This window comes from Microcaecilia unicolor, chromosome 11 (assembly GCF_901765095.1).
Source record: "Microcaecilia unicolor chromosome 11, aMicUni1.1, whole genome shotgun sequence".
NCBI lineage: Eukaryota > Metazoa > Chordata > Amphibia > Gymnophiona > Siphonopidae > Microcaecilia > Microcaecilia unicolor.
Window position 1 is genome coordinate 95469860 of NC_044041.1, and position 13601 is coordinate 95483460.

Sequence of the window (13601 nt, forward strand, 5' to 3'; positions counted from 1 at the left end):
TGAGCAATGCACAGATATTTCTGTGCCCTGAGCACCTACCTTTAATGTGCAAAATTTTACAGCAGGTTTGGAGCAGGTAGGTGCTCAGTGCCCAGACCCCTGACCCCTGGCCCCACCCCCTACACCCAAAACTTTAAAGTATCTTTCATGGTACAGCGGCCCCTGATCCCCCTAACCCGACTCAGACCTCCCCAAAACTTTTAAAAACCTCCCTCGTGGTCCAGCGAACCCCCTCCCTGATCCCCTGCCACCACTCACTTGCAAGCAAAAAATCCCTGGTTGTCCAGTTGACCCCTCTCTCAAGCCCCCTCTACCAAAAATCCACCATGGTGGTCTCCACATACCAGTGGAGTTGGAGGCAAGAGAGCAAGAGCAACGACTCCTCCTCCTTCCTGCCTCTAGGCCCGTCCTTCTCAAAATGGCAGCACCCAGCCCCTGCCTGGTGCAACCTGGGATGCACTGAGAGGGGCTAAGCACCATATAAGGGAAAAGACTCCTTATATGGTGCTTTGCCCTTCCCAGAGTATCTAAGGATTCACTGGGCAGGGATTGGGCACTGCCATTTTGAGAAAGGCAGCCCAGAGGCAGGAAGGAGGAGATGTTGCTTCTGCCCGCCTGCTTCCAACTGTATAGATATGTGGAGGGGAGGGGTAGGGTCATTAGACCACCATGGAGGACTTTTGGCAGTGGGAGGGCTTGAGAGAGGGGTCCATTGGACCACTAGGGCTTTTTTGCTTGCAGGAGGGGTGGGGGTCATGAGGGGGTCCATTGGACCACCATGGGAGTTTTTTAAGGTCTTGGAGGGATCAGGTCAGGTCCAGGGTTGGGGTCCACTTGACCACCAGGGAGGTTTTTAAAGGTCTTGCGGGGGGGGGGCAGTGTCAGGTCGGGGGGGGGTCAAGGTCCACTGGACCACTGATGTTTTAAATGTTGGGGTTCAGAAGGGGGCCGATCATCACTGGACATGCCCACAACAGTGGAGTAGCAGAAGGCAATTTTTGGGTGGGCCAATAGATTGTATGGGTGGGCACTAGAGAAAAACCTGCCACCTGATGTACCCTTGTCCCATCCCTGCCCCACCCCCTACCCCTACCCCTACTCCACTCCCAATAATTTCAATGAGGGTAGCAGTGTAGACTTCAGTGGCTAAAGGCCACGTTGAGGGCTAGGGGAAGTACAAAAAGCTGAACTCTTCATCCCCCATTGAGCCATGGTTCCCCAACATACATATGTTTCCCCTAAATATTCTGCATCCATAGATCTCCCTGGTCCTTCCCCAACAGTGGATGTAGAGCAGAGCTATGACATTTCCCCTTAAAACTCATCATATAAAAATGTTTGTTTCTAGTTTTATCTCAATAACAGGCATATTGTAAAGTAATAACAAAAATCTATCAAACAAAATGTCACTCAGAACCTAGAGCGAATCTACCATGCCAGCACTAACATCCAAAATAAGGTCCTACCTATGATATTTTAGGGCCCTAGATATTACAGTGGGGCCCTAAAAATACATCTATCGAGAAAACTGAACAAACCAAATTACTACAGAATACTGCATAGAAAATTTATGCTAACAGAATACCTCGGTCACACACACAGAACACAAATGCCAAATACAGGATAAGTGACCATAAACATAAATTAAATCGAAACCCCAAGAAGCCAGACCGGTCATGTAGTACAATACCAGAGAAATAGAAAGCGATGCATTTCTTCCTACACTGTCCAAAATATAAAGATAGAACACGCCAGGTATGGTGTTACGAGGTAAAACTAGAGCAACTGCCCTTGGCTTTCTGGCCAGAGAGTGCCCCACTGTCAAAAGCTGAAGAAGATGCAGCCTGGTAGTAAGCTTTGGAGTCCCTTCCCAAATTTCTACCCTAGGCCCCAGCCATGTCTAACAACAGCTCTGGCAGGATGCCCATTCCAAATCTGACATTTTAATCACAAAATAGAAAAATACAATTATTTTTCTACCTTTTGTTGTCTGGTTATTTTATTTTTCAAATGTTGGTCCCAGGCTCTGGTTTCTGCTTCTCTCTGTCTTCTCCTAACTCGCTCACCAAGGCCTCTTGCTCATTTGACATTTCTTCTCTATCCATGTCCACTATCTACAGTGGTGGAAATAAGTATTTGATCCCTTGCTGATTTTGTAAGTTTGCCCACTGACAAAGACATGAGCAGCCCATAATTGAAGGGTAGGTTATTGGTAACAGTGAGAGATAGCACATCACAAATTAAATCCGGAAAATCACATTGTGGAAAGTATATGAATTTATTTGCATTCTGCAGAGGGAAATAAGTATTTGATCCCCCACCAACCAGTAAGAGATCTGGCCCCTACAGACCAGGTAGATGCTCCAAATCAACTCGTTACCTGCATGACAGACAGCTGTCGGCAATGGTCACCTGTATGAAAGACACCTGTCCACAGACTCAGTGAATCAGTCAGACTCTAACCTCTACAAAATGGCCAAGAGCAAGGAGCTGTCTAAGGATGTCAGGGACAAGATCATACACCTGCACAAGGCTGGAATGGGCTACAAAACCATCAGTAAGACGCTGGGCGAGAAGGAGACAACTGTTGGTGCCATAGTAAGAAAATGGAAGAAGTACAAAATGACTGTCAATCGACAAAGATCTGGGGCTCCACGCAAAATCTCACCTCGTGGGGTATCCTTGATCATGAGGAAGGTTAGAAATCAGCCTACAACTACAAGGGGGGAACTTGTCAATGATCTCAAGGCAGCTGGGACCACTGTCACCACGAAAACCATTGGTAACACATTACGACATAACGGATTGCAATCCTGCAGTGCCCGCAAGGTCCCCCTGCTCCGGAAGGCACATGTGACAGCCCGTCTGAAGTTTGCCAGTGAACACCTGGATGATGCCGAGAGTGATTGGGAGAAGGTGCTGTGGTCAGATGAGACAAAAATTGAGCTCTTTGGCATGAACTCAACTCGCCGTGTTTGGAGGAAGAGAAATGCTGCCTATGACCCAAAGAACACCGTCCCCACTGTCAAGCATGGAGGTGGAAATGTTATGTTTTGGGGGTGTTTCTCTGCTAAGGGCACAGGACTACTTCACCGCATCAATGGGAGAATGGATGGGGCCATGTACCGTACAATTCTGAGTGACAACCTCCTTCCCTCCGCCAGGGCCTTAAAAATGGGTCGTGGCTGGGTCTTCCAGCACGACAATGACCCAAAACATACAGCCAAGGCAACAAAGGAGTGGCTCAGGAAGAAGCACATTAGGGTCATGGAGTGGCCTAGCCAGTCACCAGACCTTAATCCCATTGAAAACTTATGGAGGGAGCTGAAGCTGCGAGTTGCCAAGCGACAGCCCAGAACTCTTAATGATTTAGAGATGATCTGCAAAGAGGAGTGGACCAAAATTCCTCCTGACATGTGTGCAAACCTCATCATCAACTACAGAAGACGTCTGACCGCTGAGCTTGCCAACAAGGGTTTTGCCACCAAGTATTAGGTCTTGTTTGCCAGAGGGATTAAATACTTATTTCCCTCTGCAGAATGCAAATAAATTCATATACTTTCCACAATGTGATTTTCCGGATTTAATTTGTGATGTGCTATCTCTCACTGTTACCAATAACCTACCCTTCAATTATGGGCTGCTCATGTCTTTGTCAGTGGGCAAACTTACAAAATCAGCAAGGGATCAAATACTTATTTCCACCACTGTATCTTCTTCCATCTCTGTGTCTATCTTCCTCTATGTTCAGCATCTCCCTTTCTCTGAGTCCCTATGTTTCCCTGTCCAGCTTCTCCCCTCTCCTCCTCTGTGCCAATGTGTCTCTCTTCTCTCTGACCCCACCCCATCCCAAACCATCCAGCTTCTTGCGCTCTCACTCCCCCCCACCCACCCACCTTCCAGCATCTGACTTGCTTGCCCGTCTGTCCCATCCCCCCTCCATCCTGCTATGGGTTTAGTATTTGATCCCCACTTCCTTCATCCTCTTGGTCTGGCATTTCTTTCCTTTCCCTTCCTTCTGCAGGCCCAGCACCTCTCCCTCTCCACCAGCACACCTCTCCCTGCCCTTTAGCCCCCTCCTCCCACAACAAGTCCAGCATACCTCTCCTGACACTGCAGCTCCCCACAATGTCCAGCACACCTCTCCCTTCCCTGAAGCCCCCTCCCATAAATGCAGCACACCTCTCCCTTCTCTGCAGCCTCCCTCTTCCCACAAAAAGTCCAGCACATCTCTCCCTTTCCCAAGTCCAGTCAGCCACCCACAATCCAGCATCCTCCGCTGCTTCCCTCCAGGCAGGGGCGTAGCCAGACAACAGATTTTGGGTGGGCCTAGACAAGAAGTGGGTGGGCACCAAGTGTTCTCTCCCCCCCCCCCCCCCAACCACCAAAAATATATCTCAGCTGACAGGAAAATGCTTCTTTCCACCTTGGCAGTCTGAAGTAGGCATGCGCTGAAAACTGAGCATGCACAGGTGCCGGTATCATGGAGAGTAGCGTTTTCATTACCATTAGTGGGAAGTCTTCAGCTGGCAGAGCGTGAGATCCCCACCAGCTACCGTTAAACATGTGGTACTGTTGGGTGGGCCTGAGCTCTAAATGGGTGGACCCTGGCCCACCCAGGCCCACCTGTGGCTACGTCACTGCCTCCAGGAGGTCCGGGATAACTGCCACTTTGGCTTCCTTTTCCTTCCCCCTCTGCTGCTGCTGCTGCAGTGCTTGCAGCTTACATTTTCAGCACGCCCTGCAGTGATTCACAGTGGCACTCCAGGGTCTTCCCTCTGCCGTGTCCAGCCCTCTCTGATGCAGCTTCCTGTTTAGGGAGGGCTGGACATGGCAGAGGGAAGGCACTGGAGTGCCTCTGTGAATCGTTGCCTGGCGTCCTGAAAATGAAAACTGCAAGTACTTCAGTGGTGGCGGGGAAGAATTCTGGACCGGATTCTCTGTGGCCGGGATGCACCACCTCTGGGTGGGCTTTGGGCAAAGGTGGGTGGACCTGGGGCCACCCAGGCCCATTTGTAGCTACTCCTCTGGCCCATACGAGTTGTGCCTACCACAAACGTCTTGTGGGCATACGACAGGAATGCTTGGACCCTTTTACTGACCAATGCTCAAAACTAACTGCATGCATATAATTTGCATGGTGTTAGTGTTGAGCATCGGTCGGTAATTCCAACTCAGTGTTGAGCTGGTGTTTTTCCAGCGCTGTTCTCTACAGCACCAGAGTTGTGTGCATTGGCCCCTGAGTCATGAGTTCAAGACTTGTCTCTGACACTCACTCTGTATTGCAAAGAAAAGCTACGAGAATGGTATGGGATTTGCGTAACAAGACGTATGAGGAGAGACTTGCTGACCTGAACATGTATACCCTGGAGGAAAGGAGAAACAGGGGTGATATGATACAGACGTTCAAATATTTGAAAGGTATTAATCCGCAAACGAACCTTTTCCGGAGATATGAAGGCGGTAGAACGAAAGGACATGAAATGAGATTGAAGGGGGGCAGACTCAAGAAAAATGTCAGGAAGTATTTCTTCACGGAGAGAGTGGTGGATGCTTGGAATGCCCTCCCGCGAGAGGTGGTGGAGAGGAAAACGGTAACGGAATTCAAACATGCGTGGGATAAACATAAAGGAATCCTGTTCAGAAGGAAAGGATCCTCAGGAGCTTAACCGAGATTGGATAGCAGAGCCGGTAGTGGGAGGCGGGGCTGGAGGTTGGGAGGCGGGGATAGTGCGGGGCAGACTTATACGGTCTGTGCCAGAGCCAGTGGTGGGAGGCGGGACTGGAGGTTGGGATAGCGCTGGGCAGACTTATACGGTCTGTGCCAGAGCCGGTGGTGGGAGGCGGGGATAGTGCTGGGCAGACTTATACGGTCTGTGCCAGAGCCGGTGGTTGGGAGGCGGGGCTAGTGCTGGGCAGACTTATACGGTCTGTGCCCTGAAGAGCACAGGTACAAATCAAAGTAGGGTATACACAAAAGTAGCACACATGAGTTGTCTTGTTGGGCAGACTGGATGGACCGTGCAGGTCTTTTTCTGCCGTCATCTACTATGTTACTATGTTTATTCTAATTCCAGCTCTGCCACTGTGCATGACCTCCTGGCACGGATTTTCTGCATCACCTTGGAAAAGTCATTTTATCTCCCTGTAGTTCCAGAACACCTGTCAATCTTGCTTTCTTATTTAACACATGAAAAAAAAGCCCTAAAAGCCTCATGTCTCTGGACTTCTCAGTGCAATGCATTCATCACTACTTCACAGGAAATGACATTTGATTCTACCTTGCTTGAATCCAGTAACTGTGGTCTGAAGGGCTCCACCAGGAGGCTGGAAAAATCCACACAGTGGGATGAATATCGGATGGGGGTATCCTCGTAACCATCTTATACACTGCTGGCATACTTCACCGATGAGAGAGGGGTAGGAAGGTTCAAAAAACAGGAGTCGTGCTAACATCTCTGTGTACACAATGCTTGCATCTATGTGGAGAGAAGGGAGAACACATTATTACCAACCAGTCCTGAAAAGTCAGGCTATATAGGCTGTGCCATCCAGGGCAAGAACTGTAATGCCATCCTTCTAGACCAGCAAGACCATGGGAAGTTTACACCAGCGAAAAAAGTGCCGTTACTCAAATGCCAGGCCACCCTTCAGGGGTGGGGGTGATCACTGAGGGACCCATTCCACAATAGCCAGGCCCCTGCAACTAGTCACAGAATCTATAACAAGGCAGAATTGGTGTGTAGGGCCTGAGCTCTTTCATTCAACCATAACCTCACTATGTGTTTGTTCATACCAGTATTGGTGATCGCCTCGCCTGTACTATGTAAGCCACATTGAGCCTGCAAATAGGTGGGAAAATGTGGGATACAAATGCAACAAATAAATAAATAAATAAACTTGGGGACCATGGGTCAATTTTAGCAGACAATGGAAACAGTACCAGTACTCAGTACCCCCAAGCACCCCCTCAAGAAAAGCCCTGGTTTACACAGAAAATGTCTTAACCAGAGTTTTAATGATTTTAAACACTGTATTTCAACAAATATTTTCAGAATAGCCACTGTAGCAGTTTGTTTCCATCATTTTTAGTTAATTTTTTTCTTATTTATCACAGAAGGCCCGTGGAGTTCTGTGCATTTCTGGTTCTAACGTTACTTAATGTTGTGGCCCACTAGGGATAGTACTGACATTCATGTGGCCCTCTGTGTATAAACGTTGCCCTCTACTGTCCTAGACCAATGGTATTCAACCCAGCCTTCAGGACACACCCAATCAGCTTTTCAAGATATTCACAATGAAAATATGCATGAGAGATTAACATGCATCGCCTCTATTCATGCATATTTATTGTGGATATCCTGAAAACCAGGGGAAAAAAACAAACAGACACTGAAAATCCAGGAAAGTCTTTTATTGACCCAATCCCGACGTGGACATGTTTCACCAAATAGGCTGCATCAGGGGTGAAAACATGAAACAACTAACCAGGGATACATAAAACTTAGCCCTGGTAGCAAAACTGAGCATCCAAGATGACTTCAGCAGTTTCTTACTCACAGATAGTAAAGCAGCAGCTTCATACATCTGTGTATGGTTTCCTACGCTGCAAGACAGCACCTCTTTATTGACCTGGTATCCTGAAAACCAGACTGGCTGGCTGTGTGCAAAGAACAACATTGAGAGCCACTATTCTAGACTATTTAAGTATTAATTATTTATTGAATTTGAATCCCACATTTTCCCACCGTATGGCAGGTTCAATGTGGCTTACATATTGCTAAAAAGGCGGTTACAAAATTTAGATTTCTACATAATACAGAAGTACAATAAACGCTTAGGTTGATATATTAGCATATTGTGAGAGAGGTTAATATTATTGTTTTCCATTTCTGAACTTTTCGTTATGTATGGTATGGGATTAGGAAGATCCAGGGGGGAAAGACTTCTTGAAAAGATGTGTTTTCAGGTTTTTTCTGAATTGTAGGTAGTTTTCTGTGAGTTTCAGGTCTTTGGGTAGTGAGTTCCAAAGTTGTGTGCCTATAAACGAGAGGCTGGTGGCATGTGAAGATTTGTTTTTTATTCCTTTGCAATTGGGGTAGTGAAAGGTTAGGTAGGTTCTTGCTGTTCTCGTCATGTTTCTTATTGGTAAATCGATAAGTTCCGTCATGTAATCTGGTGCGAGTCCGTAGAAGATTCTGTGAACTATTGTGCATATTTTGAAAGTTATGTGAGCGTTAATAGGAAGACAATGTAAGCTTCTCAGGAGGGGTTTCACACTTTCGAAGCGTGTTTTTCCGAAGATGAGTCTGGCAGCCGTGTTTTGTGCTGTCTGTAGTTTTCTTATGATTTGAGCTTTGCAGCCTACATAAATGCTATTGCAGTAGTCTACATGGGTTAACACCATGGTTTGGATCATGTTGCAGAATGAATCCCTGGGAAAGTAAGGTTTTATATGTTTGAGCTTCCACATAGTGTATTGGGGCCTGAACGCTGTTTTCCTAACAAAGTTAGCCAGAGGAGGAAAAACAACATTTATGCATTATATTGTAGTCTTGGGAAGAGCATATGTATGTGTGACTGCAGTGACTGGTTTAGGTATACCATGTGAAATGGAGTGGGCTCGGTAGTCCAGCAACATGGATATTATGGAACAATGATAACTTAGATGAAGGGCTGAGCGTTCCTGTAACATTATGCACCACAAAACAGCGACTTCTGTGAGGATACAGAAGGTTAAGTTAAAATTAATGCTGTAGCATAACATATCATCTTTTTTTTGGAGAAGATGGGCTATCTATTTCCCCTTTTTACTTCTTTGTCAGGGATGAGGATGTGCTCTCTTCAAGTAACTAATCTTATTAAGAGACAGAAGCGTAATTATAAACAATTCAAAACCAGTGGTCACTTTTTTTTATATAAACACAGGCAGGAATAGTAAATCCCAGTCCTCATCAAACTATTCACAACCAAAATAGAGAAAAATACCTCAGTTAACTAAAAATTATCCCAATTTTTCCAGGACTACCATTTAACTATTCAGCTCACCATCATTAGAAATAATAGTGTGTAGGATAACTGAAAACACACTATTAGATTCATTGAATTGATTTTATTGTACTCCTGGCAAGTGGTCTTAAATGCCTCATGTATTAAACGCCTCATATAACATACTACTGAGAGATAATCAGGTGAATTTTCAAAAGAGAAGGGCGCCCATCTTCCGACACAAATCGGGAGATGGGCGTCCTTCTTGCAAGGTCGCCCAAATCGGCATAATCGAAAGCCGATTTTGAGCACCCTCAACTGCTTTCCATCACGGGGACGACCAAAGTTCACGGGGGCATGTCGGCAGTGTAGCGAAGGCGGGACCAGGGCGTGCTTAGGAGATGGGCGTCCTCGGCCGATAATGGAAAAAAGAAGGGCGTCCCTGACGAACACTTGGGCGACTTTACTTGGTCCATTTTTTTTCACGACCAAGCATTAAAAAAGGTGCCCGAACTAACCAGATGGCCACCGGAGGAAATCGGGGATGACCTCCCCTTACTCTCCCAGTGGTCACTAAACCCCTCCCACCCTCAAAAAAATTCTTTAAAAATACTTTTTTGCCAGCCTCTATGCCAGCCTCAAATGCCATACTCAGGTCCATCGCAGCAGTATGCAGGTACCTGGAGCAGTTATAGTGGATGCAGTGTACTTTAGGCAGGCAGACCCAGGCCCACCCCCCCTACCTGTTACACTTGTGGTGGTAAATGTGAGCCCTCCAAAACCCACCAGAAACCCACTGTACCCACATGCCGGTGCCCCCCTTCAACCCTAAGGGCTATGGTAGTGGTGTACAGTTGTAGGTTTGAGATTTTTGGGAGGTTTGGGGGGCTCAACACCCAAGGTAAGGGAGCTATGCACCTGGGACCTTTTTCTGAAGTCCACTGCAGTGCCCCCTAGGGTGCCTGGTTGGTGTCCTAGCATGTGAGGGGGACCAGTGCACTACGAATGCTGGCTCCTCCCATGACCAAATGGCTCGGATTTGGTCATTTTTGAGATGGGCGTCCTCAGTTTCCATTATTGCCGAAAACCGGGGACGACCATCTCAAAAATGACCTAAGGACGACCATCTCTAAGGTCAACCTAAATTTCATGATTTGGGCGTCCCCGACTGTATTATCGAAACAAAAGATGGACACCCATCTTGTTTCGATAATATGGGTTGCCCCGCCCCTATACGGGGCCGTCCTGCAAGGACGCCCTCATGAAAACTTGGGCGCTCCGTTTGATTATGCCCCTCCACATATCATAGCAATGCAGTGGCATTCCTAGCATGGATGGCACCCGGGGCGGATCGCCGATGCGCCCCCTGGGTGCAGCGCGCCCCGCCCCGCCTGTGAAATGACACCTTCCCCCCCCCCCCCCCGGTGAAATGGCACCCCCCCTGGGTGCACGACGCTGGGGGGGGGGGTGCCGCGGCGCACGCCTGTGGGCTCCGACTTCGTGAACTTCGCTCGTTCACTGCAGCTCCGGGGCAGAGGGAGCTGCAGCGAACGAGCGAAGTTCGCGAAGTTGGAGCCCACAGGCGTGCGCCGCGGCACCCCCCAGCGGCGTGCACCAGGGATGGACCACCCCCACTGCCCCCCCCCCCCCTTGGTACGCCACTGTAGCATTGTTATTTGAATGTTCTACTTGTGTGCTTATTAGATATTCCATCATTATTATGCTTATATCGTATTATATCTCTTGCTATTTGAATTTCAGTGCTGCTAAGTGTGTTTGTTCTCGACCCTATTTCATGGTAGTCTTATTATTAGTTTTCAATTTGCTGGTTTTCAAGTTTTCCTCTTTCATTGTATTTATGTTTATACTTGCACATTTTACTATTGTTATGCTGTTAACAAAATTGTAAGTTTGAGGTTAAACTGTACCTACCGTACACCGCCTTGGGTGAATCTCTTCATAAAGGCGGTTAATAAAGCCCAATAAATAAATAAATATTAACTTACACCTAGAATCTATTAGTGATCCTAGGGTAGTTGATTTCTGTGCTTTTCTAGATTCTATGGATTTTCTTTTCTCTGTTTTGTTTTATATCTATTTATTACCTTTAAATGTGGACTAGAACAGCTACCACTGACATTTAAATTGTAATTTGCATACAAAAAATTGGAACAGTTCAGCTTCATATGTATAAGTAACTTTTATCCAAACACAGCTGATTCTTTGTATGGCCAATCAATCTTGTAATATCATCACATACTATGCCACCAAAGATCTTTGACTCTCATCCAGCATAATCCGACAAGGAATCCCCATTTCACCAACAGCTGCATCAGGAGTTGCTGTCTGTTCCACTTCACTTTCCAATAATGGTTAAATGGTAAACACAGAAAATTTGGGGTAGTTATTCGTTAATTGAGATCAATGAAGCTACAAAGTAGTAAATTTAAAACGAATCATAGAAAGCTTTTCTTCACTCAACGTATAATTAAACTCTGGAATTCATTGCCAGAGAATGTGGTAAAGGTGGTTAGCTTAGCGAGGTTGAAAAAAGGTTTGGATGGCTTCCTAAAGGAAAAATCCATCGACCATTATTAAAATGGACTTGGGGAAAATCCACTGCTTGTTTCTGGGATAAACAGCATAAAATATTTTGTACATTTTGGGGATTTTGCCAGGTATTTGTGACCTGGATTGGCCCCTGTTGGAAACAGGATGCTGGGCTTGATGGACCTTTGGTCTGTCCCAGTATGGCAATACTTATGAATAGTTTGATGAAGCCTGGGATTTATTGTTCCTGTCTGCATTTATGTAAAGAAGCGTCCATTGTTTTTGAGATGTTCTCTCTTCCTTACCTGGTTTGCCTTCCATAAAGTCAGCAGTGGGCTTCAAAAGTAGGAGGACATCTCTCAGGAGCTCAGCCTCTGGAGAATCGATCTTGGCACAGCACATGGCAAAGTCTTCTATTACACTTTTTATGCCACAGGAAATTATTTTACAGCTGATCCAGCTCATGTTTCCTAGCAAAAGGAAGGAAAAAGCCATCAGAATGGTTCATAATTCAGGCTGAGGGTGAAAAGAGGTGGACAGTTCTAAGAATTTTTGCACAATCCAAACTGTGAAAATAAGCACTTGACACAAGAGAGGTAATGGATTCCAAGATCATTAGAAGTCTATTCTTAATCTTGTGTGTTTACTTACAACCTATATAGGGCCTTATTCAGAAAAAGGACTTTTTCTCATTCTGGAAAAAAATGTATATGAAATCAGGCCCTAAATCAATAAGAACACTATAATACACATGAAGTCTAGTCTGTGAAATTTACAGTCTCTTTCATGGAGATATGAGATACTGCTGAAATGGCACAGGTCCCAAATTCAGCAGATTACACAAGCCAAGTCTATGGTGAAGGCCATGAGCATCGTGAGTTGGAATCGTGCTCTGTGCAACATGCCCCTAGCACCCCCACCCCGTGGCTCATGGGACAGCCCTGGTGAAGATATCCCTTATGGGGAGAACCATCTTTCTTACAGGAAGAACCAGAAACACGCATTCCTTAATACACAATTTCCTTTACAAGCTTATCTTAGGCTATCATTCTTCCCAAACTGACTTCCACCTCCCCATTCCTCCCCCATTACTATGGTTCTTCTGCTCATGTACCAACACCTACAGCAGAAGCACAGGCCTAAAATACAGATAGCTAGATACCTTATAGATAGATATATATATCAACCTAGCCTAGTATCTGTTTTGCTACTGTTTTGGTTGACCTCGTTTTCGTCCTCCTTGGGCTATTCCATATGGAGGATTGAACGTACTAAGTTCATCCAGAAGATTCTGAATTGTTTTTCTTACTTCCATCGTCACCCAGTCCCATGGGGGTCTGGTCTGGGCAGGCATCAACAGCCGCAATTCGAAACTAATTCCCATAACTACTGCTTTCTGTCTTTCTGGATCTAAGTATATTCTGGGCCATTTATGTTCCCACATATAGTCTGTTAGAATCTATCAGTATTTTATGCACCAAATGAGTGTCTGGTGTGTGTTTAGTTTTGTTTAGTTAGTAAAATAAGGAATACTTGAAAATAAAGACAGAAATAGATTTCAGATAGAAAGATATTTATTCTTACCAATGTTTCAATTCAGTACAGACATCGGACAGATTCTGGGTTCAATAGCACAGCGCTCCGCCGTCTGAGAAGTGCTGAGGACGACTTCCCAAATTAAGCCAGAATCTCTCTTCTTTTATACACTTACCTCTCCATAGAAGTCTATGGTGAGGTACATTTTTGTCAGTTATTTCTCAATTTCTGCGGTTATACTTTCGCGTCCTGCCATCTGTGCATTTGTACCCAGCTCCTTCCGTTCCATCTATTTCAACAGGTTGCCACATTTTCCGGTTATGTCAACATGTTTTTAGAACAAACTGTTTTTGCGGTTACTAACATATTTTTCTGTTGAGATACCAGTTTCACATAATGTTTTTGCAACACCTCTCATCACATCTTCTGATCTCTGTATCATTTTATACATTAATATAAAAAAATAAGCCCCATTTTGAGAGCCACATTTTTTTCCATTTTATCCATCCTTCTCTCATTACAGGTGC

The 13601-nt window shown here is 45.8% G+C and overlaps 1 protein-coding gene across 1 annotated transcript in view; it reads right to left on the reverse strand.

Moving 5' to 3' along the window:
* Positions 1-13601, reverse strand: part of NWD1 (NACHT and WD repeat domain containing 1) — a 95407-nt gene that overhangs the window by 42817 nt on the left and 38989 nt on the right. The window contains exons 8-9 of the mRNA XM_030219929.1: positions 11844-12008; positions 6282-6479 (exon numbers count right to left, since the gene is read on the reverse strand). Of these exons, the coding sequence (XP_030075789.1) occupies positions 6282-6479; positions 11844-12008 (363 nt within the window). The remainder of the gene's footprint in view (positions 1-6281; positions 6480-11843; positions 12009-13601) is intronic.